Here is a 26,422-nt window from a genome sequence, read left to right as displayed (position 1 = left end):
GAGGCAGTAAATATGGAGAGTGAAAGAATAGTGGTCACTTCTACCTGAGCCTTTGCAGGTTTGCTGTTTTTGCTCTTGTTTGTGTGTTTGATCTGAGAAAGTCTCTCATATGGCCCAGACTGGCTTTGACTCCAGAGTGCTGGCACTACAGGCCGGCACCACCGACCTGGCTTCTTGTGTATTTTGAGAGATATGTGGTATTGATAAAAGATGCTGATAACAATTCTCCATGGAGAAGTGATCTTCTGAGTGATTGGATCTAGGGTTTGGGAACTTAGTTAACTTAGGGCCAGTGTTGGTGATTAAAGCAGTATATATGTATTTGGCCCTTCATATCCAAGGATTTTGCATTTACAGATTTAACATACTGAGGTAGAAAATAAAAAAGTACATTGCACCCATACAATAAATGTGTAGAACTTCATTACAACATAACTGCTTACATTGTATTCGATTAAGTAATCCTGAAGTGGTTTTGCAGTGGTTCTCAACCCTCTGTGCAAAGATGCCATTGCCCCCTGGGCTGTGTGTGTACATCCTGTGGCATGTGGAGGTCAGAGGACAGCTCTATATAGAGTTGGCTCTCTTCTTCTACAGGGACTGGGGATCAGACTGAGGACTTGGGTCCACATGCTTATGCAGTAAGGGCTTTACCCACTGAGTTACCTTACTAGTCCAGACTTTTTACTTTTTCATTCTAAAAATAGGGTCAGACTGGTGCCAGTCTGTGTACCAGGTGCTATCTGTGGGGGTCCATGGGGCTCAGCCCTGGCCAGAATAGCCAAAGAGTTACAGCTTTCCAAGGGGAAGCCAGAGCAAGGCGGGCTGCCGTGCCTCTTCCGAGGCCTGGAGTAGGTGGCAGGTAGCGAGTTGCAGTGGGCAGCTAGGGGCCAAGGTCAGGGCCACCGAGCAGGAAGTGGCTGCTGTCAGGCTGTTGCAGCCGGCTTATTGGGCCAGGTCAAAGTCCAGGAACAAAAGCTTTGGGAGAGAAAACTTTTTCCAGAAGTGTTACAGCTCAGTCAGACAGGTGCTCTCAGGCGTCTTTGGCGAAATAACTCGTGCCCTTTATTCCTTGTGGATAGGACCTTATAAAAATTTGGGGTGGGGCGGGGTCTAGAGGCAGAGGCTTTCTATTGGCTTGGTCTGAGATGCTAGGGATGCCTCATCTGCATGTGGAAGGAAGTAAGGTCTTGTCCTATGGAGCTGCTTGTTACAGTCCTCTCCATGGGGTATCGTGGTCACATACATACAGGAACCTGGTCAGGAGTAGATTTAAACACCCACTGTTGGCAATTATGAGAATTGCTGGGGTTCCTGAATCTGTTGAACCTTACCAGTTTTCTGTCTGGTGGCACTGTCCACTGCCCCACAGTGTGACTGACTTCACACTTGAGGCAGTCCTCCCACTATAACCTCCCGGAGTCCTAGGATTTTCAGAGTGAGCTACCTCACATAGCTCCTTTGGGGTACTTTCTGAGGGACTTTATAAAGGACCAGTTAGATGCTTAACAGTGTACTTCAGAGAGCACCAGTGGTTAGGATTTAGTAAGGCTTTTTTTACTCAATCGACTTGAGCTTTCTTAATTTGAGTAGTGTATCTAAGACTTGTTTAAAAATAATCATCAACCTATATTTTGACCAAAGTTGTTCAGAAATCATTTGAGAAACCAGTAGGTGTTGATACTTGATGTGGTTACAAAGCCAGCACCATGATCTGTGTGTCGTATAACTTTCCCTAGATTGCCGTACTGAGGAGACAGCAGCGTATGATCAAGAACCGAGAGTCTGCTTGTCAGTCACGAAAGAAGAAGAAAGAGTATATGCTAGGCCTGGAGGCCAGGTTGAAGGCCGCCCTCTCCGAGAATGAGCAGCTGAAGAAGGAGAATGGGTCCCTGAAGCGACAGCTGGACCAGGTGGTGTCAGAGGTGGGTGCTAACAGTCATCTGGTTGAGGTGGTGTAAACTGGTTTCCTTTTTGATTAGTAACTTGATAATTACTTCTTAAATCATATAATAGTAGTGCTAAGAAAATGGGGATGCAAGAGGAAGCACAAAATCATTTACAGTAGGGAAAAGTCTTTTTTTCCCCCAAGTATCAATTCTGTTTTATTTGTCAACTGGAAAACTAGACAATCCTCCAGTGCAACAAGGTATTAATTAATTAATCCTCTTCCTCATCATCACCAGCTCCAGCACCACCCTGGCCTTTAGAAGCACATTGACTTCTCCCTCTGTTCTCCTTATGGTGGTGGCCGCCCAGGCAGAGTGAAGAGGAAGAATGCCAAGAAAGGCCAGAGTAGGGAAAGGTCTTAACAGCGACCTTTGGAGATGTTTTCCCCAGCATGTAGGCAAGCCTTCTGGCGCTGAGCCACACCCCCAGCCTGAACGGTCACCTTTTGAACTGTGTGTCTCCATGTACCTGCAAACATCATCTGCTTTTCTTGGTTTCTTCTAACTTATTACTTTAGATATTTTTTCTTTCTCCATTTTTCTTCTTAATTTTTGAACTAGGCCTCTGTACTTGCCAAGATCTCCCTGCCTCTGCCTTCTCAGTGCTGGGATTAAAGGTGTGAGCTACAATGCTAGCTTTTTTTTTTTATTCAGTGAATCATGCTGAGGCCCCTGAGCAGTCCTGTTATCTCTTCCATTTTATTATTATTCTTTCAATTAAATTTAAAATTTATTTTGTTATTTTTGAGACAGGGATTCAATGGTCGCCCTGGTTGGTTTGGGAGTTACATGTGCACTGGACTGAACTCGAAGTTGTGTAGGAATTATGGGGATGCATCACCACACTGAACCTGCCTTTCCCTTTTAAAAACTGTTTGATTTTATCTTTATTTTTTGAGAATGTCACATGGTGTGCTCTGATCATAATCAGCCCTCCCCACCTCCAGCTCTCCAGATATGCCTGCCTTCCCCACCTATCCAGGTCGGCCTGCCTTCCCCACCTATCCAGTTTTGTGTCTTCTTTTTTCAACCTGTAAGAGCCACTTTGTGCTACCTAGATATTCTTACTCAAGTGGCCTTCCACTGGGCATGGTAGAAGTACCAGGGGCTACCCCCTTACCCACAACTCACTCTCCTCTCACAGCAACTCACAATTACTGTTAGCTCCTGAGTGGAGAGTAGGACTTCCTGCCTGGCTTCCCTGACCACGCAGGGATTTCATTTGTCTTGGGTCTGCACAGGTCTTGCACATGCTGTCGCAGTCACTGTGAGTGCGCATGTGCAGTGCCCTCTGGTTTCCTTGTAGACATCTACCGTATTTATATTCTGTCTGCCCCATATTCCACAATGATGCCGAACCCTGGGAAGGGTTAGGGTGGTCTATATGTCCCGTTTAGGGCTATACATTCTGAAGTCTCATATTGTCTCCACTGGCTAGTCATGGGTCTGTGTTAATCACCATCTGCCACAATTAGAAGCTTCTTTCATGAGGGGTGAGAGCAATATCAATCTATGTATAATGATAAGTCATTAGGGGTTGGGTTAATACTATGTCCATTGAGCAGAATAATAGATGTAGGTTCTCCATTAGGGCTATGACCTGTGTAGTCACAGGTTTTTGGACCAATAGCGGTGCCAGGTGTGGGTTTCTCTTGTGGAGCAGTACTAAATCCAACTGGAAAGTAGTTGGTTACCCTGTTGATCTCTGTGCCACTGTGGCCGCACTGGGCATGTGTGGTGCACAAGGTTTGCAGCTAGGTAAGGTTGCCTGCTTTTCTCCTCCAGTGCTCTGCATAGCACCTTCCAACCCTACAAAAGCTAGCAGGTCAGGATGAAACTTCCAGGTCAGCACCAGCTTGCATGTTGTATGACTCAAGTATGTGGTTTCTTCAGCATCTTCAGGATGTAACATTCTGGAGAGAAACCTGTAAGATCGATAATAGCCTGTAGTGTTCTGGGCTCTCTGGGACCAAACTGGTCAGTAATTCCAAAAGTAACCCACTCCTGGCACTGGGCTTTTTGGTACCTTGTGGTGTCCAGTAAGGACATTGTTGCCTCATTATGGGATAACACCATTTTAACTCTTTGTTTTCCCCTTTAAAAAAGGAAATGATATAAAATGAAATGGGTTTCAGATCTTTGTGTGCTTGACCCGTTACACTCCTCTGCTTTCTGTTGCTGTGCTGGTCTCTTCTGCTTTGTTCATGAAACCCACAGCAGTGTGTCCTGAACCAGTGGATGGCTGTCCAGTGTTGCTTCTTCTTGTTTTTTTGTCTTGCCCTTGAGTATATGAGCGCGCTCTAGTGTGTTGCTGAAGACAGCATCTTAAAAGATAGGGAGACAGGCAACAGAAGTGTCTCAGAATTCTTGAGGATCCACAGAAATACAAAGCTAAAACTTTGTTTTTAATTTAATTTTTTTTTTTACTTATTCACTTTACATCTTGCTTACTGCCCCTCTCCCAGTCACACCCTCCCACAATCCTTTTCCCCTCCTCTTATGAGAAGAAGGTATTCATACAGCTTGTACAAAGGAGGATTCTGGAGTTCCTGCTCTTTGCAGTATTGACCTGTAATTTCATCCTATTTCATTTCCTGTAGAACCAGAGGCTCAAAGTCCCAAGTCCAAAGCGCAGAGCTGTCTGTGTGATGATAGTATTAGCATTTATCATGCTGAACTATGGGCCCATGAGGTAAGTACAGACACTAAAATTTAAATGTCAGCCGTTGATTATTGCTTTGCTCTACTCAAAGGGAGAGGAACACTCATTTGTTTTGAAAAAGAAAATCAGCATTGCAGATGTGTAAAGATAATTGGAGAGGTGATAAGTGCTTTCACAGATCTCAGAGAGCATCTGGGAAGAGAACTGCGTTGAGGGATGGACATGATGGGTGTGACAGACATAGTGATCAGACTGGCCGGGCATGTGACTTCCTTGCCACAGGGACGAAGATTATTTTCTATGATGACTGAGTGATATCCTGGAGAATCCCAGGGAGGAAGCTGAACCCTGAATTGTGGTACTAGTTTGCCAAGTGGAATTATGGGAAAAGCACACTAAGCCAGGGATACAGCATGGTAAAAAAGATGCTTACAAAATAACATGGCATTCTTTTAAAAAGTGAAAAGTTCAGTTTGCATATATATGTATATACACACATGATTTTGTCTTTGTGTTTATATATATATAATTTATTAAATTATATTTGCATATGGACAATATATGCATTATTCAAAGTGATGTCTTATTTTTGTTTTGTTTTGTTTTGTTTTTTTTTTTTTTTTCCGGAGCTGGGGACCGAACCCAGGGCCTTGCGCTTCCTAGGCAAGCGCTCTACCACTGAGCTAAATCCCCAACCCCGATGTGATGTCTTATTTTTAATTATGTTAGCACATCATTCTCTTTTAGTAACTTCATTTCATTTTGAAGTATAGATATATACTATTACTTGATATATCAGACATTTTATGCCTTAGGAACCAGATTATGCTATTAAAGATAAAAGTTACTCAGAATTATAAAGAACTTACATCTGTTAATATTTACTGTGTAATAGATTAAATAAATAGATTTTAAATGTTTATTTACAAATCATTACATGTTAATAAACTGTCTCCAAATATTTAATGACACAAAAGAGAGGACCATTGTTTGTTTCTAAACAAATATTTGGTATCTGACCTACTACTACAACCTTATTTATGTCTCTGTCTATGCAGTGTGTTGTGTTGTGTTGTGTTGCTAGGCACCAGGATCCCATGTCTCTGTGTCTAGTCTATTATGGTGTATTGCTAGGCTTGAATGGACAGAAATCGATCAGATTTTCATGTGAGAGAAGTTTACTGAGGTGCCGCCGAGTCTGGGAGTCCTTAGGGATCCCCAGACTTCTTAGACTGCACTTTTTTTTTTTTTTTTGGTTCTTTTTTTTTTTTTTCCAGAGCTGGGGACCGAACCCAGGGCCTTGCGCTTCCTAGGCAAGCACTCTACCACTGAGCTAAATCCCTAACCCTAGACTGCACTTTTAAAGCGTGTGCTGTGCTTCACCCTTCTCCTGTTCATATCATTCCAGGTCTTTATAGGTGTCCACATGTGTGTCTGCATGTCCAGTGTGTGTATAAAGTCATCTCATATAGAAGAGAGTACACCAGTTTCCTCTCCTACTAGCGGGTGGAAAGGGTCATTTGTCATGTAGTTCCTAATGTTGGATATTAGGAACGCTTTTGTTTGCTTTTATTATTTTTCCATCTTCTGGGTCAAAAGTGTTATCTTTATTTACTTCTGTCACACTGCCTTCCTTGCCCAGTCTGAGAAACACTAGGTGGGCTCTGTGTCAGGTCTTCACATGAGCTGTCCATGGCTTCAGTGCTCTTCCTTCAGAGGGTCTTTGTTAAGTGTTGCTCAGTCGCTACCTGCCGAGGATTTCCTGGAATCCTCTCCTGGGTTTGCTCCACCGTCCTCCTCCCCACCCTCCTCCTCTCCTGGGTTTGCTCCACCGTCCTCTTCACCCTCCCTTCAGTCTTCTCATCAGCTCCCTCTGCCCCTTGGCCCTGTGCCTTCTGTAAGTTATACTTCACTTCTTTCCCCAAAGGGATTGGCCCTCTTGTCTCTGTGCCTTGAGTGATGCCTGGTGTGTAGTTGTCTCTCACTAGATACTGCAGAATGAATAAATGAGTGCCCTCCTCTCAACCTGATAGAACTGCTGGTGGGGCAGCCCAGCCACACAGTGCTTGACTGCTGTGCAGCTCTCAGGCACAATTCCTAACAGTGGGGCAGTTTCTTTACCTCCTTGTTAGCTGTATTCCCCTTTAAAGATTACTTGCAGCCTTGATTAAAATTTCTGTCTTCTCGTAAGAGTTGTGTAAACCACTTGCATGTATGAAGACAGTATTGATTCACAGCCTGCTTGTCATGTTCTCCACATGTTTACTTACTGCTGTTTTTGTGCCTGTGTGCGCACCAGTCTTAAGCTGAAGAACCCCCTTTTGTCTTTCAGCTTACTCTGTTAATTTAGCTGTGATTCTGAGAAGCTGACATTGGTATCCTTGGTGGTGTTTGTATTCAGCCCTTTTCACTAGTTACATAATTCATGTAGACAGTTTTTCCACCTGCTGACATCTTGCTTTGTGCTGTTATTACCTTTCTTTATGTTAAGGTCTCAAGTCCTGTCTAACTCTTCTTTTGTAGAGACAATTCAATGTTCATCCCAGAGCACAGACACGTTTTTTTTTTTTTTTTTTTTTTTTTTGGTTCTTTTTATCGGAGCTGGGGACCGAACCCAGGGCCTTGCGCTTCCTAGGCAAGCGCTGTACCACTGAGCTAAATCCCCAACCCCGCATAGACACGTTTAAATGTGTTCATTCACTGTTTCCGAGAAAACGTGTGTGCTTTCAGCCCCTCACGTCTTACAGGTCTGTTCAGTACATGCTCATCTGCTAGGCTGGACATACGTATTATAGGGCACTTACTGTTTGCAGGTGCTGAGCAGGGAATAAGGGGTGCAGGCCTGAACAGAAGGACAGTCAAGTAGGAAAAGCAGAAATGTAAACACTGTAGTATGAGGAGGAATGATAACGGGCATTTAAAAAAGAAATAAACCCTCACTTTTCTTTACACTCCTTTCTCTCATCGAGCCTATGGGTTTTCTTAACTCTCTGGCCACCAGCTGGCGTGCCGATAGTTGAGCTCAGTTCAGACGACTAAGCGTTTGCACAGGCTCCACAGGCTAAGGGCAGCGTCTTGGACAGCCATTGCAATCATCAACCACAGTTTAGGGTTGTGACTTATTTATGCAGACCAGCTGTACATTGTGCATTCTCTTAGTAATTTGTTAGAGCGACTTAGAAAACTCATACTGTTATTTAAAAGCAACTCTCATGAGTTTTGTGGGGTAAACCAAATATAAGGGCTGCATAAGCTAAGCTCTAGTGGAGGCACGAGAACTTCCATGCCTCCAGATGTTGGTTCTTCTCCTCCCAGCATCTTGTGCCTGCCAACCAAGAGACCTATTGTTTGGAATTTTATGGAGGCTTCAATAGATTTGTATGATGATTAGACATCCAGCCTTTGGTGATCTAAATCAGTGTCAGCCTTTTTCCAGTCCTTGGAAGTAGGGGATGACACTGGGAATTCCAACTCACTACTCAGGGATTAAGTTTCCTTCCTTACAGTTGGCTTCCTTCCTTCCTAATTTACCTTATTTCCATAAGCTCAGGCGTGGCTTGCTGGAAGGGATATGTTTTTATAAAGGTATTTGCTCATCTTCGTCACTCAGAAGATGAGTTTTAAGATTTCTATGCTGACAACTCAGGAAGACACCAAATAGATTTCTTATAAAATCACATTCATATTCCTGAATGAACAAACAACGAATCAATTCTGGGAGGCCTTATGCGTAACATTCAGTGCACAAGCGAAGGTTAGGCCGTGCGGTAAGAAGTAAGGATGGGGTTGGAGGAGCATTCTGAGTGTCCGTGTGAGACGACAGAAATGTGGGACAAAGGTTTCAAGTGAGTCAGGGATCTTCAGAGCCCTTATGTGAGCCTCATTTCCACTGCAGAGGGATCCATGACAAAGGGAAGACAGTGGCCCCATCTTACCAAGAGTAGATTTGTGTTCGGAAAAGAATTAAATGGCCAAGATGAAAAGGGGAATGTAATAATGGGAGAGAGTTAAGATGTTGAGAATCCTGAAGGGCAACCAGTTAAGATCTGTCTTTCTCTGTGAGCTTAAGGAACAGAACATCAGGTTGTGGGAATATTAAGAACTTTTAAAGTTTTGAAATAGGTTTAAAAGCTTAAATTGAAGAGAGGTCAAAGAAAGAAAAGCTGGAAGATTTGAGGAAACAGAAGATTCTTAACAACTTGGGATGTTACCAAGAAGGAGAGTAGACAAAACTGGCTGCAAAACTCATAAAAACAGAGAACTGTTTCTTCTGACAAGGTTGGCATCCACAGTACACATCAAAGCCCAGAGAACAACAGGGATTCCAAGTCTGAAAGCTGTCGCATAGCCAGATGTTGAGAATCAGGATTTGTATTATTCCAGAGAGTCTTTTGATTGGCCCCATGGTTTGTATATCTTCACCTGCCGGATGGAGTCTGCCGGAGGAGAGGAAAGTTCCCAGATGTCTCTTATCAGTTCTACATGTAAGATAGTTATTGAACAACCCTGTAAAACAGGCTCATATTCATATTCTCTCTCTGTCTCTCTCTCTGTCTCTCTGTCTCTCTCTCTCTGTCTCTCTCTTTGTCTCTCTGTCTCTCTGTCTGTCTCTGTCTCTGTCTCTCTCTCTCTCTCTGTCTCTCTCTCTCTCAGGGCTCAGTGACTAAGAGGACCTGTTCCTATAGAGGACCTGGGCTTGACTCCCAGTGCTTTTGGCAGCTCACCTCTATCCATAACTGCAGTTCCAGGGGATCCTCCATAGGTGTGAGGCACACACATGGTGCACAGACATACTTGGCAGCAAGACATTCATACACATAAAATAAAATAAATCTGTAGAGAGTAGATAAGAATTCCCCGTTAAAACAATAATGAGAAGCCTTAAATAATTGCTATTATGTTTTAATTGGTGCAGATTGTGAGCTCTATCTGAATTTTCTTTAATACCACTGAATTAAAATTGACCAAACAAATGGATAGTTTAATCAGAGTTTTCTAAAGGATTTTAAATATAGGAACTTAAACTACTTTTGATGAGTTAATTATAATGTTTCAGATGTGCAGTGTAGAAATTATTTTGTGACTTACTGTTATGGGCCAATGTGGAAACGAGAACAGTTTGTCACACATACCTTAAGAAATATTCCCTGAAAGCTTTGGTGATAAAATATAAATATACTTTACATCTAAAGTAAAAGAATTTGTGAAAGGTGATGCGTAACAAAACAGACTTTGTTGAAGAGTTTTGGGTTACTATATGGTTATCACACAGAAAAAAAAATAAACAAATTTAACTGAATTAATTTTTCTAACCTTACTGATATTTTATGGATGGTGAAGAAGAGATCTAGCTATTTCTGGCATGAGATTCAAGGAGTTGGCCCACTCTTGGTGGTCTAGAAAAAGACTCTAGGCTGCAGGAAATGGCTAACCTGGTTGAGCCAGGCCTGGTGGTGTAAGACTGTATAAACTCAGGAGGGTGAGGCAGGAAGATTATAAATCCCAGCCTGTTGGTACTCTACAGAGTGAATTCAAGGGCAACCCTGACATCTTAGCAAAATTGTGAATGAAAGTAAGAATGATCAGACTAGGCAGACAGCTCAGTTGGTCAGGGTTTACCTGGCATACCCACAGCCTTGCTGCTTAAACCACACTCCTATAGTCCTGCATTTGGGAGATAGAGACAGGAGGATTAGAAGTCCAAAGTCATCCTTACCTGTATAACAAGTTTGAGAGTAGCATGGGCTACGTGAAACCCTGTCTCAAAAAACAACTTGCAGAATCAGACTTTGGTATTGTGGCTATTTGGACTGTCAATTACAAAAGATAAAATGTGTTAGATAGAAGAAGAAATTCAAATACTCAAAAGTAATAAAAGATAAAGTTGTTTAGAACATTTTGGAGCAAACTAGACATATGCTAAAATAAACAAAACATCAACTAACTTAAACCAACTACATCAGCTGGAAAGATGGCTCAGTGGCTAGATTTCACAGTAACTACTTTTGGATCTGAGTTTGGGTCCTCAGCACTATTTTTTTTTTTTTTTTTGGTTCTTTTTTTTTTTTTTTTTTTTCCGGAGCTGGGGACTGAACCCAGGGCCTTGCGCTTCCTAGGTAAGCGCTCTACCACTGAGCTAAATCCCCAGCCCCCTCAGCACTATTTAATAGCCAGTTTAGGCAGTAGGCAGAGATAAGCAGATCTAGTGGATTCCAGGGGCTAGCCAGTCTAGATTCACTGAGAGACCCTGTCTCAAAAAATAAGGTAGAGATTTAGTAGAGGAAGACTCTTGGCGTTGACCTCTAGCCTTCATACACTCAGGCAAGGATGAGTCTAAGTATAGATGCACGCACACGTACACACACACACACACACACACACACACACACACACACCCCACAAATACAAAGAAAAATAAGCCAAATATAACAGATTAAGAGGTGGTATGAGAGATGTTAAAAGACATGAGTTTATACCACCGTAACCACATAATCAGAACAATATTACCAGGTTATTCCACTATAATCTCGTGATCAGAGTAACATTACCAGGTTATACTATCATAACCTCGTGATCAGAGTAACATTACCAGGTTATACTATCATAACCTCGTGATCAGAGTAACATTACCAGGTTATACTATCATAACCTCGTGATCAGAGTAACATTACCAGGTTATACTATCATAACCTCGTGATCAGAGTAACATTACCAGGTTATACTATCATAACCTCGTGATCAGAGTAACATTACCAGGTTATACTATCATAACCACATTACATCTGGCATCTGATAACTGTACCAAAAAGAACACAATGACCACTTCTGTGAAATAGTTGCCTTTAAATGCATTTCTCTGAAGCTAATCATAAACAAAAAAGATCAAGCCCAAATAAGGGACACTGTATAAAAATAACCTGAATCTTTAAAAATATCAAGGTCATGAAAGCCAAGGAAAGGCAGGATCATTCTGAGAATGAGAGAGAAAGCAGAGCGGGCAAGCAATACAGAAGGTGGAGCTGGAGCAGAAAATGGAATTAGCAGGACAGTGTGGGGACAGGGACTGCAGGGCAGGCACAAGGGTAACATCTGTGACTTCAAGCCAGTGAGTTATGTCTGCTGTGCGTACTCCCATTGCTTAAGCAATGGCATTGAGGAAACACTGGAGAAATATAAGAAACTCTTTGTAAGTCTGAAATTACTTCCAAAGAGAAGTTTCCATTTTGAGGTATATCATGTGCTTCGATCATGTACTCCCCCTTCCCACCCCCACTAGTCGTCTTCCGGCCCCTGGTGTCCCTTCCAGCATATGTATAACTGAGATTTTAATTTGAACAAAGTGAGTGATATTCAAGGAGCGAAGGCAACAGAGCAAGGGATAAAAAGAGAAGCTCCAGTAGCCATCACAGTGGAACCCAAAAGGACTAAGGAAAAATGGGGAAAGGCAACATTTGAAGACAATAAACTAGAAACATCCCAGACTTGATGGATGACAACAATACTCTGGCTTAACAGGTGTAGGATAAATAAGTTCAGGGGAAAGAAATGAACCAGATACAAAGATACTCATGCATAGAACCTTCCAGCAGACTGTAGAGCACCGAGGCAAACAAACAGAAGATTTTCACAACAGCCAAGACACAAGCAAGAGAGCTTACTCACAAGATCACTTTTATCATCTTAGTAGCCGACTTCTTAACAGTATCAAGGCACTAGAAGTCAGTAGAACGCTATCCTGAAAGTGTAAGAGAAAGAATTCAACCCAGTGTCTCTCCTGACAAAAACACCGTGTAAATATGGCAGTAGTACAGGGCTATCTGAAGACACACAGCTGATGACGGCTTCCTATCAGCAGACCCTCATTAAAAATCACCAAAGATGTATTTCCAGAGGAAAGAAAATGGCCTCTGTAAGGTTTAGACTCAGAAATGGTTAGCGAACAACCAAAGATATAAGTTGAGTGGAGATTGTTTTTTTAAATCTGGCAAAATGAACTTGTAAGAATGCCTTATTTGTTAGATTAAAGCAAATCAAGATGGAAATAATTATAGATACATTGGAAGTGATAGGATGAAACTAAAAGTTCTCTGTTTATTTTGGTTTGGGGAGATAGGTGGAGACACCATATCTAGATTTGTTAAGTTAAACTTTTAAAGTTTTGGGATAAGCCAGAAATTACAATATGACTATTTCATTTCAAAAGGTATTAAAGGGAAAGAAACTAGACAATAAAAATCACATTCTCTGCTGGAGATGGACTTGTAAAAATGGCATGACTCTGTGTGTGTGTGTGTGTGTGTGTGTGTGTGTGTGTGTGTGTGTGTGTGTGTGTCGGGGGTGGGGGGGGCACACAGGCGCCATAGCTCATGTATCATAGTCAGAGGACAACCTCAGGTGTGGGCCTCAACTTATGCCTTGTTTGAGGCAGAGTCGCTTTGCTCTTGGCTGCTGTGTGCACCAGGCAAGGTGACTCAGGAGCTCTGGAGATTGGCCTGTCTCTGCTGCTCATTTTGCCTTACAAGCACAGACACTACAGATATGTGCTACCATATCTGGCTTTACGTGGCTTCTGGGGATTTGAACTCATGTCCTCACAATTGCACTTTAGCCACTAAGCCATCTTCCTTGCTCCTGGACTGGATTTTTGTCTTCAAAAGGCAAATTTTGTTAACTAGAGTAAAGAAAACACAAATTCAACCTTATGATATTAAAAGGAACTGTGAGGCTATAGACAAATTCACAGCTACAGAGGGAAAAAGCAGACAGCAGCCTAAAGAAACCTCCTGTTGCCTTATTAATAGCAGACAAGCCTGAAGGAGAGCATTATTACATGTAGTAAATCTTTAGACATCTCCCTATTTATAAGCTTGCCTTATACACTCAGGAAATTCATAAGCCCCTGCTCTGAGCAAGAGAGTCAGGTCATATCCCTGGGGAAGCAGCTTCTTCCTGGCAGGCTAGGCTGCAGTTTATCAATTTCTGTATGGTGTTTCCCCTTTGATTTTAAAAGCCAATAAGTCACTGTTCTGCAAGTGGTAAATTCCTATCTCAAGGACATTGTAAACGCTACATTGTTTAAAAGAATCAAGTGTTGGGGGGAGAGGGTTCTTTTTCCTCTCTTGTTCTGGATTTGGTGATAGGCCCTTGCTAGATCTGAAATCTGGAGTTTGAGACATCAGGCATGAAGGAGGGAGACGAGCATGCATGAAAGGCTCAGCTGGCTACTCTGTGCTTTTGCATGAGACAGCATTTTAAGGGAGAGGCGACCATAGCATGTGCGTCAAGTGTGAGTCAGGAATTGGTTACAGGCAAAGGTCTTTATTCCAGCATTCTGAGATTGTTAGCTTTTCTTTGTTTTGCAGAAAGAATTCTAGCTTCCCATCCTGAGATGAGCTTGTCCCCAAATCTGGTTCTAATTGTGCCCCCCTGTTTGATTGTTAAGCACATTTTGCTGTATGATATCACCATTTGGCTGAATGTTAAAAGACACTGTGTAACTTAGATGTCAGAATTCAAACCACCAAGTATAGATGGGTTTGTTCAGCCAGATTCTTAAATGTAATCTAATTCAAGCTCTTGGCTAAAACTGTGTTCCACATTTATCAAAATGACACATAAGCATCTCAAGTACATATAAAAATATATCTAAGGACCAGGTGTTACTGAGTCCAGAGTGCAGAGCCAGCAGCACCAGACTCTCTTCTAGATAGTTTAATTTATTCATGATTGTCAAAATGTCTGTGTAAGGTAATGGGTTGGTTCTTTTTTTTTTGGTTCTTTTTTTCGGAGCTGGGGACCGAACCCAGGGCCTTGCGCTTCCTAAGCAAGCGCTCTACCACTGAGCTAAATCCCCAACCCCGGTTCTGTTTCTTTACAGCCTGTGTAGATGTCAGTCCTTGTTTTAGATGGCTCCACGTCTGCCTGTGCGGTGCTGGATTTTGGAGGCATGGACAATCCTGCTGATGGTTGTGTCGGGTCTGTGCTTTCTCAGGAACTGTGTAGACAGTGCTTCCAAGGAGCTCGCCGGTGGCTTTATCACACATCACTTGGACATCTTCCTCCTTAGAGTTATAGTGAAACAAAGGCTAATTCTGTATCCCCACCTAACTTTCTTCTTCACCTGGAGTAGAAAGATCTCTGGGAGGGAGTCACTTTTCAAGCTGAAAGTTGGTAACTTGTGTCATTATCAGTGGGAAGCTAGGCCACGTGAGAAAACTGTCTGTGTGTAAGCTCGGTTCATTGTTATTTTCTCCAAATTCCAATGTTCTTAATAAATGTAAAGTAAGGAGCAGTGAATAGTTTATCCAAAGGAGCTATAATTAATGTTGCGTTACTTAGCATGTGCAGATAGCATCATGCTTTGTCAACTGCAGACCATAATAGTAAAGGCTCACCTTTGTACTGAGTACAGAACTAGGAATCATGGGAAAGTTGGTCTGTGAGCATACAAATGTAATTACATTACCTATCACTTAGGCTTCTAGGAAGTTTATCACCAATGCCAGTTTTTGTCTTCAGATTTGAATTATTTTGTCATTTCAGTCAATATTTCAGGGGTCATTCTACAGATTATTCTTAATTGCTAAAGCCTACATGAATTATGGACGTGTGTTACACACTCAGACTTTGATAGCCAGTTTTCCGAGTATCAGTAGCATTTATGTTCTCTCCATGGTCCGTTTATCACAGTGTGACCGAGTGAGCTACACTGATTGAATATCCATTCATATGTATTCCACAGAGTCATGTGGCTTTCTGTTTCAGCCCTTTTACCAGAACTCTCATTATGCAGTCTCCTCCTCTCCCTTCCCTCTATCCCTACCTCTTTTCTCCTTTTAAATAAGAAATAGAAATAGGGCAATAGGAAGAAAAGAAAATACATGAGGGTGCAGACAAAGGTCTTGGAACAGGCTAGGTGGGCTGTATGTTGATATTATTGATGCTTTGTTTGTAAAAGTAGCTAGTTTTGCTTTTTGTGTGCTATCAGTTCTCAAACCCAGTGCACCAAATAGAAATCTGATTTCCCCATGAGTTACTTGCTTTTCCTCCTCCTGCCATAGGCAGATGTTGTTGCGATCGATTTACAGATGAGGAGACTGAAATCACAGTTGTTGGCAAGCTGGAACTTTGTCTTCACCACTAACAAAGCAAAGGCCTACAGGCAGGCGAGCCCTTACGGTGGGGCAGTGCGTACTCCATTCAGCAGCTCTGCCCATTCTCTGGAAGCTTAGACTCCCTCTGCTGTGCAGCAAGAAAGTGTCCGTCTCATGAATCGATTGGTGTGATGTAAGCGTGACAGCAAAGTGAAGACGTGAAATATCCATGAAGTTCACTTAGTTCTTATTTAACATAAGAACAAAATCCAGAAGTGCCCCCTATATGCCAGCCACTGACCCAAAACAGCACAGAGGTTTTCGTGCCTTTCAGTTTGTGCTCCATTAAGAGATAATACATTTAACAAGTAAAACGGCCAAGTTGTAAAGTCTTTGAACAGAGTAAAGTACAGCGTAAGTGGGTTTCCCAGTGTCTGGGCTGTTGGCTGTCGCTCTGAGTAGGGATTGCTCTTTAACAGAGGCTCAGCTAAGGTTTGCAGGAGATGGGTTAGCTGACTGGATGTCTGGGGAAGAGCATGGCAAAGGCCTGGGCCATTGCAGGAGCCCTTGTGTGGGAAGTGTGCCGTTCATTTTATTTTCAAGGCTAAGTAAGGAGTGGCTAAACTTAAGTGAACAAGACAGGAGAACTAAGAGAAGATATCATGGCAGCAAAATGCAAGGGAAGGTCAGATAAATATTTGGGCTTTTTCTCATGCTAGAAAAGGGGAGCCCTCTAAAGGATTTGAGTCATAGAGAGGCACAGTAGTCTGACCTAGATTTTTACAAACTACAGCTGTTATATTATGAACACTTGAACTGGGCAAGCAGGAAGACACCGTGTCATTAAGTGCTCCGTGGCATCCTCAGGCTTTATAAAAAGTATGTCCACATCTGCTGTCTCATGTGACTCTCGGAAGAGCTCTGTGACAAATTTGCTATTTTTTCATAAATGTACTGTGAGGAATTCAGGCTTAAGGAACTTAAGTAAGGCAGGCGCTTGAGTCACATCTTGAATCCAGATCCTCTGTGCTCTTCCCACTTTCCTACGTTAGACCCCAGAGGTCTCCACGATCTTCCTCAGCTGAAAGTAATTCAGCTTTTCAAGCATGGCTCTCAGAGCAGCAGCAGCTGGTTCTGGTGATGAGAAACAGTGCTACTCTTACCTGTGGAGACGGTTTCAGTTCCAGAGTGGTCTGCTTGTACCTTAAGCAGGCATGCCCAGGGCACACTTGGGTCCGTGCCATTTTATGTTCAGCCACTTGGTGAGAAGATTTCATATCTGAAGTATGGAGGATTAAGTGGCCTCACGAATAATCTAAAACAGTTGTTGGCGTTTACAACTTTACAGAGGAAAGAGGAAAGTAACAAAAGTAATGTGTCTTTCAAACTTTGGGGGAAATTGAAACCATGCATGGTCTATTAATCTATGCTTTTCAGGATCGTTGACCCATAACAGGAACAAGACTTTGTGTGTAATGATTATCCTGTGGATTAGAGCTATTGTGACTCTCGTGGATACTCTGTTGATTGTAGAGTCATAGATCACAGAGACTCACGGACTATGGACAGAACCGTCTTAACTGAATTATAAAAAGTTTAGTTAGGGGCCTGGAGAATTGGTCAGGGGTTAAGAGCACCTTCTGCTCTTGCAGAGAACCCAGATTCGCTTCCTGGCACCCACATGACAGCTAACAACTATCTGTAAGTCCAGTTCCATAGTATTCCTCCTCCTTTTCTGGCTTCTGAGGCCCCTGTATGCACACGGTATGTGCAAAGACATACATGTAAGCGAGACATAAAAACAGATAAAACAAAAGTAGATTTTTAAAGTTTAGTTAACTGTTTTATCAATATTCAGAGATAGAAAGTCGGCAGATGTCCATTCACTCACCTAAGTTATGAAGTCAGCGGACACTCACTCACCTAAGTTAGGAAGTCAGCGGACACTCACTCACCTAAGGTAGGGAGTCAGCGGACACTCACTCACTCACTCACCTAAGGTAGGAAGTCAGCGGACACTCACTCACCTAAGTTAGGGAGTCAGCGGACACTCACTCACTCACCTAAGTTAGGAAGTCAGCACTCACTCACTCACCTAAGTTAGGAAGTCAGCGGACACTCACTCACCTACTGCGTGTCCTTGCTTGTGCCTGACTCATCCTTTTGTGTTCTTGGAAATTTAATTTTTTTTCCAATATTACAAAAATACTCAGGCCAAGAATCTAAAAGTTCATATCAACAGTAATTTTCTCACACCCTTTTGTATGTTTGGCTACTTCATGAGCTGCCAAATTCCTCTTGATATTTGTAATATGACAATTATTCTTAGACAATCCTGAAGTCTGGCAGGGGAATGAAATTCTTTGAAATACTAATAGATACAAGGAAACTATAAATATGAATTTATTCTTGTAGCTAAATTTAATTTTTCCCAGTTATTTCAGAGTTCAAGTTTTTTTCTTTTTAGAAATTGTACTTTAAGCATTAAAATATGCATGAATTTCAACCCCTTGCCCCACAAAAGAAAGCAAAAAAAAAAAAAGGAAGATGGTGATTTTACTTATTTTATTATTTTTTGTTGTTGTTTTTTCAAGACAAGATTTCCCTGTGTAGTCCTTGCTGTCCTGTAATGAGCTCTGTAGATCAGGCTAACCTTGAACTTAGAGATCCACCTGTCTCTGCCTTCCAAGTGCTGGGACTAAAGGCATGTAGTGTACCAGCACTGCAGCCCGGCTAACAGTGACTGTCTTAATACACTTATTGTCCAGACTGGTAGGGAGACAGTGAACTCTCGGCTTAGTGTATTGAAACCCCCATACTGAGCCCCGTGCTCAGAGTATTCTGTTGCCTCTGTGTCATGAAGTGTGGTGATATGCATTAAGTGAGATTTAAACTCTGGTTAAAAGAAAGGCGTAAGTCCCGGAAGTGGCTGTGGTGACAGCTGTGGGTACACTGCTATTACAACATCGAAATCATCACCAGCAGAGGTGAGGAAACTGCCACAGTCGTGTCAGTAGCACACTTATTTTCTAGTAAAGTAGGTGTCGCACAGCTTTGTTAGAGGTGAAAGGCAAAACATCTTCAGGCAGCTCAGTGTATTTGCTGTGGTCGCCGTCAATATCCATCAATGGTGGCATGGAGTGCCGGGCCCTGTAATGGTGGTCAGGTGATTGAAGGACGGTGATCAGCAGAGTCCTTAAATCTTCAACAGATGAACAATACCGAACCAATTTACAAAAATAAGTCAGTAAGCCACAACTTCGCCACATTGGGCCATGTCCTGTGTCCTCAGGCTCCTCAAGCTTAACCGCCCAGGCCTCTGAATTGTCTACTTCAGCTGGGTCCACCATGAAGAAGTAGCTCTTCTGGGGAAGAGGCTGTGAAAAGCTCAAACGGAGGTTCTCAATCATTGGCAGTTGTTTGGACAGCTTGTTGAAACACCGACTTTTAGACAAGCGCCCCAGAGTTTCTTCTTACAAGAATTTGCATTTCTAGCCAGTTATCAGGGTGTAGCAACACTGTTGGGCCCAGTCTCAACTGGAGATTCCTTGCTCTAGAGGATTCCGATATAGAGGAGAACACGGACAATTCTAAGTCATTTTAGAAGGCAGAGCCACGTTGACGTCTCGTTGAGAGCCTGAGAGTTCCATTAGGAGACCCCTTATGGGGTTAAAACCCGCTGAGAGCTGGTAAAGGATAATCTGCTCTGCTGGCCGTGGTAAGGAATAGTACACAAGTACCTGAAGCTTGAAGGGAAGCTGACTGATTATGCCATCAGACCAGGAAATTCCCTTAGCTGTGGCAAACATCACGGTTGACGTGCAGAAGAGTATGAGTTAACACAAGGACAAAGTGACTTGTTTCTGCTGTATTAATTGTTAGACGTACTGAGCATGGCAGGCAAGGCCATGTGTAGGCTAGCCTGGCGTTATTGCTGCTGTCTCTTCCCACTGGGCTTGCTGCCTGTGTCCACTAACACGCTCGCCCCTTCCTTAAGTCATGCTCTCTGCAGCCGGTGTGCTTCGTTCTGATAACTATTGCATCTGCACGAGATGCCTTTCCTCACCCTCCATGTTCTGTGCCTGCTGCTTGCCCGTAAGATTACAGTGCTCTCGTCGATTGTATTTCAGAGCATTCGTTTAGCTGTTATGACCCAGATCACTCTTCTATTTGCTAGTCAGTCAACCAGTCACATCCAATCTCACGATCTATACAAAGAAACAGAGTTTTGTTTCTTTTTTTAAGGTTTATTTATTTATTTTGGGTATAGGAGTGCTCTATTTGCATGTATACCTGTATGCCAGAAATGAACATCAGATCCCAGTATAGACGGTTCTGAGCCACCATGTGGTTGCTGAGAATTGAACTCAGGACCTCTGGAAGAGCCGACAGTGTTCTTAGCACTGAGCCATCTCTCCAGCCTCTAACTTTTTATAAATTTTTTATCCACTTCCCCCCTTTGGATCTTTACCACTGAATAGCTCTCTGGAACATAAAAGATATTTAGTACATGTTTATTGGGTAAAGTAGTCAGACATTTGGGGAGTTATGATCAACAGTGTAGTGCACCCATGCAAACCCAGTTTTGAATCTAAGTGCTGACTCCTTGTGGTGGGAGGTCTCCTCAGGTCACTGGAGGAGTCAGAGCATGCCTCTAGTAGGCAGGAGTGATAGTGTACTGGGTGTTCCCCAACATATGGGAGGGGCTGGACAAACACGTTTTGTTAACTTAAGGGAAAGTTCTTCCCTCTTCTTTCTTTGCGTGTTTTTATATAAAGAATTTTTGGATACCACATCAGAACAAATTGAAAAGCAAAGGTTTTTTTTTTTTTTTTAAGTCTTAAAAAGAAAACACAAAATTTCAGTCTTTATTTGGTTTCCTCCTCTCTCTCTGGTCTGTTTCCCAGGTTCAGTTGTTCACTCTGACTTTATACCAGGCCTCTTCAGTCAGACAGCCTCAAGGCCTCGCCCTCAGGTTCAGTGGGTATTGTACGAGGCATTTTCTCCAGGTCCAGTTATATTTCCTATTAGGTCTGTTCCCCAGGTTCAGTGCAGTAAACCTCCAGGTTCAGTTAGATATCCTATTAGGCCTCTTCATGTGTAGTAAGGCTTGCAGTGTTGCATAGCTGCTCAAGTAAGCATTCAGCCTGAAATATACAACCGTAAGGACCACTTGGTATTAGTTTTAGCAACATTAAGTTGTCATAATTTGGCAGTATACCTTTAAAGTACACAGTATGTCAAAATGACGCATGCCATGTGAGAGTCACAGGTGGCGGTGATTTCTAGTGGGAAAGAATTGGGAACTGAAAGAATAAGATATCAGAAAGGGATTCTTGTTTTCGTCTACCCTGTTCACCCATATTTGGAGATAAGCTGCTGTACCCCGAAAGGCTTCACTTGTAGAACATGGGGCCTCAGGCGGCCCTTTTCATCTTACTTCCTGCTTCCACTTCATTGTCCAAAGAGTCTTTACAGGGGATTCCCTTTGTGTTGAGTCAGGAACACAACTAGTGTAAAATATGGCTGTAACGTTATAAAATAATGCATATATTCAAAATGATATATTCAAAGCCAGATTTCGAAGCACATGATTGATGAGTTTAAACTATCATACTTAACACTGGCTGTGTGCTTGGCTGCTTGTGTTGTAGCAAGGCTAATAATGTATGTGTCTACTGGGAGAACAACTCCTATTTCATTTGAAGTGTTTGCCTATTGAAAACGTCAGTTTGACACATTGGGGGGATTTTCTACCTCAACTCTCTGAGTTTAAATTTTATTTATATGAACTTATGTGAGTTTCTATTCATATGTGTTCGTTTTCTGTTTTGGTAATAAATACCCGGGATAAATCAACTTAACAAGCAGAAAGGTTTATTTGTCTCTTGACTTCCGAGGTTTCAGTTTATGGTCCCTACGCTCAGTCGCATTGGACTTGGAATGGCACAGTGCATTATCAGGAACTGACATGAGGAAGTCCCCTTATCTCACAGTTACTGGGATGTGAAAGAGAGGCAGAGACTAGGAAACAGGGCGCAGTGTTCTGACTTTGTCTACTAGGCCCTACCTCATGAAGGTTCCACCACCTCACAGGGACCCACGCCTTCAGTGTGTAAGTCTTTGGGAAGCATTTGAATATAAACTACAGCAATTTATATAATAATAAATTATATTTATAGGATACTTACAGGGTTTTTAAAAGAAAATGAAAACTGCTTTTGTTTAGTCAGTTTATAACTATGGGCTTTTATACTTACCAACGTTATTTTAAAATTGTTTGCTATGTACAGGCCTAGAGTACTTAAGGACATCAATGTTTGACGTGTTCCTAGGCCTTAGTTTTTCGCTCTGTGTGTGAATCTGTAAGGCCAGTCTTGCTTGCTTTCTAGCTACATGTAGCATACACGCGTGCCATTTTAATTTCAACCGCTTCATTTTGTCGCTGGTGTTGGTTTGGTTTTGTTTTTCAGCATGCTGGAGCAAGATTCCAGGAGAGTGAAACCTAGTGTGAGCCCTGCCAATCAAAGGAGGCATCTTTTAGAGTTTTCAGCAAAAGAAGTTAAAGACACGTCAGATGGTGACAACCAGAAAAACAGTTACAGGTAGGACAGCCTGCTGGCCTTATCAATTTCATGAACGGGAGAAGTCTTACCTGACTGCAGCATTACAAGGAAAGGGCGTAGAGGACTCATCCTTCCTGGGCTTTTACTCTTGAGGTTGAGTCAGGAGCCAAGGATCTTATGCAATGCAGCACAGCAGTGATGGAGGCCATGGTGGCAGAGAGCACTACATGCTGTTTTTTGCTTATCTGTTTTTTACATGTTGGATTGTCACATTTCTGAAATGTTGACATGCTAAAAACAGTATCTCTAAAATTGATAGTGTTTAATTTTCTTGTTTTTCCAAACTGTGCACAGGTTTTTCTCTCCATATTCTATAATTTTGAGTTCTATGTTTGTCCGCAGGTGATCTTTCAAAAAATTTCATTCTTAGTTTGATAATCTTTGGATTTACAGGGTTTGATTAAATATAGTTAATTGCTAAAAAGAAGAAAAATTGTTTATTTGGTACTTGAAGACTCTCTCTTTTTGGATAACCTTTATAGGAATATTAGTTATTCCGAAATGATCACAATAGCCAGATGCCTGCATGTGTTTGCTCACACTAGCATGAAATAAAAGGCTGACTCCTGTGTAGTGGTCGGCGCCCATGCGCCTCCTCACTGTAGAGGTCCGGGCAACTCTCAGGCTGAAACTCAGCACCTTGAAAGGAGTACCTGAAAGATGTAAGCCATCTCTGTGTCCCCACCCGGTGTCACTACTGGAAAAGAGATTATGATTCTTAGGTCTCTTGAAGTAGTCCAGAAGGTTATTGTAGAAGAATTTAGATTAGGCAAATACTAGTTCATTAGTTTGAATTCTTGCCATCATCTTCATCTTCATTGGTATTAGTGGTAGTATTTTTAATACAAAATACTAAAAAAAAATTGTGTAATATTGAAAACATCAAGTATGGATTTGTTCTGAACTGAATTTTAGATGTTTATATGTGTTATCAGGACACCTATATATTTTTTCTTTGAAAAAAAATTAAATATTTAAACTGCTATTTTACTAGTTTATTATCTTTTAAAAGTATTTAATTTTTTTAGCTGACACAGTGCCCATGCATATTTACTGTCATTCTGATGTTAATAATGTATAATGATTAGACAGAGTAATTAGTGTATCCATCATCTGAGACAGATACTCGTTCATTCTCTGTGGTGAGAACATTCAGATTCTTTTTACTAGATATGTTGAAGTACTTGATGCATTGTGCTCAACCATGGTTTGCAGTGCTTCAGAATCTCTCTTATCCAGTTGCTCTGACCCCTATTCAGGACTCGCCTCCCACATCCCTCCCTCTCTCCCCCCATACCTTTTAGACGCTGATATTCATGATTGCATAAAAAAACAGACCTCCCCCCCCCAAAAAAAAACCCAAAACCCTGTGATGGCAGGTTTTTAGCTTGCTCATCTAACAGAGAAAATATGGTACTTTTTGTGTGTGTGCTTTGTTTCCTGTAAATGTGTCCACTGTCAGTGAAAACAGCAGAATTTCAGTATCTGTTTTCTTTACTTATCATCAGTGGGCAGGTAGGTTAATTCCCATGTCTTGGCTGTTGTGACACGGGCCTGCAGATAGATGTCTTTCTGACATGCATTTTGCTTCCTTTGAAATGAACTGTTGTGTTTCTAGCTCTCTGAGGAACTTGTAGTACTGCAGGTAGAAATCTGTGCCTTGCTCCTGGGCTTAAAGGAACTGAGCTGTTTTCATTCAGCGTGATGTTGGCTGTGAGCTGTTGTGTGAGTTTTATAATGTTGAGACAATTTTCTTTTATATCTAATTTTCTTTTCTTTTTTTTCTTCAAGATAGGATGTTGAGTTTTACTTAATGCCTTTTCTTCATCTCTTGAGACAATCATAAAGTGTTTGTTTTCTATTCTGTAGACACAGTGTGTTACACTTACTGATTTGTGTATGTTGAACCATCCTTGCATTTCTGTAATAAATCCTACTTGATCATGATGGATCACCTTTTAATATATTGGCTTTGAGTTGCTAGGACTTTAATAGCATTTTGATAGCTGTGATCATCAGAGACTTGGGTCTGTGGAGTCTTCTTTTGGCTGTGTTCCTGTGTAGTCTTGATATCAGAACAACTTTGGAAGGGTTTCCTTTCTTTCACTTCTTTGGACTAGTTTTAGACAAGTTTGCGTCAGTTTCATTTTGATAGTTTGTGTTCTGGAAGAGTCTCATTAAGGTGCCAGGCTAGCCTCAACTTAACGATCTTCCTAGCTCAGCTTTTGGGACAGCAGGCAAACTAACTCGAGCCACTATATCTGGCTCACATTGGCTCTTCTTTTGCAGTTTGGTAAAATTCAGCAGTGAAACTGTCTAGCCCTGGGCTTGTGTTCTTTTGGGTGGAGATGGGGACTTTTTTCTTTTTTTTCTTTAAAACAAATTCAGTTTTCTTACTTGCTATGGGCCCATTCAAGTTTTCTATCATCTGCATTTTTAAATGCCTCATTTTGTTTCAGTTTATGGTTCAAATAATGGAAGGATAGATCATAATCCTACTGTTTAATTGTTATATTTGTTTGTGATTAGCATATTACCACTAGCAAATTGCAGTTGCATGGATTTTTTTCAGTGTTAGAAGTGTATGTATGTATACAGATCGTATTTGTAATAGTATAACTTATCAGCCAAACTGGGACACTTTTATGAAAGTGTAGTAGTAGTCTAGCGAGAGTTACTATTCATTTTTACCTCAGGACATAGGACATAAATCACAGTTGTCTTCTAGTAACCAGGAAAGAGTGGTTTCTGCTTGAGGCATCAGCCGCAGAGTGTCGCTAGTCTAGGAATTCTCATCAACTCCAGCTCCCAGCATTGCACTTTGCTTTAGTGATTTGTTTGCTGACATTTCTCTTCTCTGTGTAGATGGTTTGCAGAGAGCCTAGATCTCTGACCGTCTGTGGGTCAGTAGGGTCTGATTGTCTCCAGACTGAGTGCTCACTTAGACTCTTCCTTTCTCCCTTTTACCCTGTCCAGTCTACCCTTGTATTTCTCCTGTTTTCTTCTCTATAATTTGGCTGTTAGAAGGAAGTTAGCCAGCACAGGTGTGCAGAAAGCTTTGCTAGAGTTTAATCATATGGAAAGAAAATTACAGGTCAAAAATAGAGTTTTGAAAGCAATTTTTGGTTTTCCTCATGGAATTCCTGTCTTTGTTAATTATGTAGGTGTGATTTTCAAATGATGTGTGTGTGTGTGTATGTGTGTGTGTGTGTGTGTGTGTGTGTTTCATATAACTTTAGCTTTCACTTCTTTTCTCTTATGTGTGCCATACTCAGAAATCATTATTTTTATTCTAAAGTTAGTTGTCCATTCTGGTAGGTGTGTGTTTTGGGGAGCATTAGGGGGCATGTTTTCATTCTGGCAAATCTAATGACAACCCATGTGCTCACCTAGAACTCTTTTTCAGGATTTGGCTAAGTGAGTCACTCCCTAAAAGACGTTTCCTTTTGCATCCTTATAATTTTTAGTCTTTCTTTCTGTTTTTGTTTGTTTGTTTGTTTTTTTTTGTTGTTGTTGTTGTTTTGGACTGGCTGCTGCTTGTGGTGTTCGGGGTTCAGTGCAGGCCCTTCCTTGTATAGGCAAGTACTCTATCACTGTGGTATTTCCTTGGCCCTGGTTAATTGAGACAAACTTGCTCTGTAGCACAGGGTGCTTTGACCTGTGAGCCTCCTGCCTTCACCTCCCTTGTGCAAGCTTATCGTACTCATTCTGTCTTCCCTCCTTCCCTCCTGATTTCCCTGGTAAGCTTCTCCTTTGTGCAGATCCCAAGCTGTGGCGCTGGGAACTCCGTCTACCTCCTGCTGCAGTGACTCCTCTGTACTCCGGCCTCCGGAGTGTGCACATGCATGAATCTCAAACTCCCGTCCACAGGTCGCACTTCTCACACACGTGCTCATGCATCCAGTCGTCTCTGACGTTTTCCCTTTCCGTATTTAACTAATATTTGGTTTTGATACAATTATAAGGCTTAGGGATAAATTGGAGTATTTCACTTCTCTAGTAACTTCTCTTTTATTTAGCAAGTCCTAACTATGACCCTGTCTCAGTCTTTCTGACTTCCTCTCTGTCTGTCCCACATGCCCACAGCTCTTC

The 26,422-nt window shown here is 41.9% G+C and overlaps 1 protein-coding gene across 4 annotated transcripts in view; it reads left to right on the top strand.

Moving 5' to 3' along the window:
* Atf6 (activating transcription factor 6) overlaps window positions 1–26,422 on the top strand; it is a 179,648-nt gene that overhangs the window by 44,770 nt on the left and 108,456 nt on the right. For all 4 annotated transcript variants that reach the window (XM_063272368.1, XM_063272367.1, XM_008769738.4 and 1 more), the window contains 3 exons: window positions 1,740–1,925; window positions 4,550–4,641; window positions 22,178–22,309. In XM_063272368.1, coding sequence (XP_063128438.1) covers window positions 1,740–1,925; window positions 4,550–4,641; window positions 22,178–22,309 — 410 coding nt within the window. The remainder of the gene's footprint in view (window positions 1–1,739; window positions 1,926–4,549; window positions 4,642–22,177; window positions 22,310–26,422) is intronic.

This window comes from Rattus norvegicus, chromosome 13, assembly GCF_036323735.1.
Source record: "Rattus norvegicus strain BN/NHsdMcwi chromosome 13, GRCr8, whole genome shotgun sequence".
NCBI classification, from domain to species: domain Eukaryota; kingdom Metazoa; phylum Chordata; class Mammalia; order Rodentia; family Muridae; genus Rattus; species Rattus norvegicus.
This window is presented reverse-complemented; position numbering and strand designations above follow the sequence as displayed.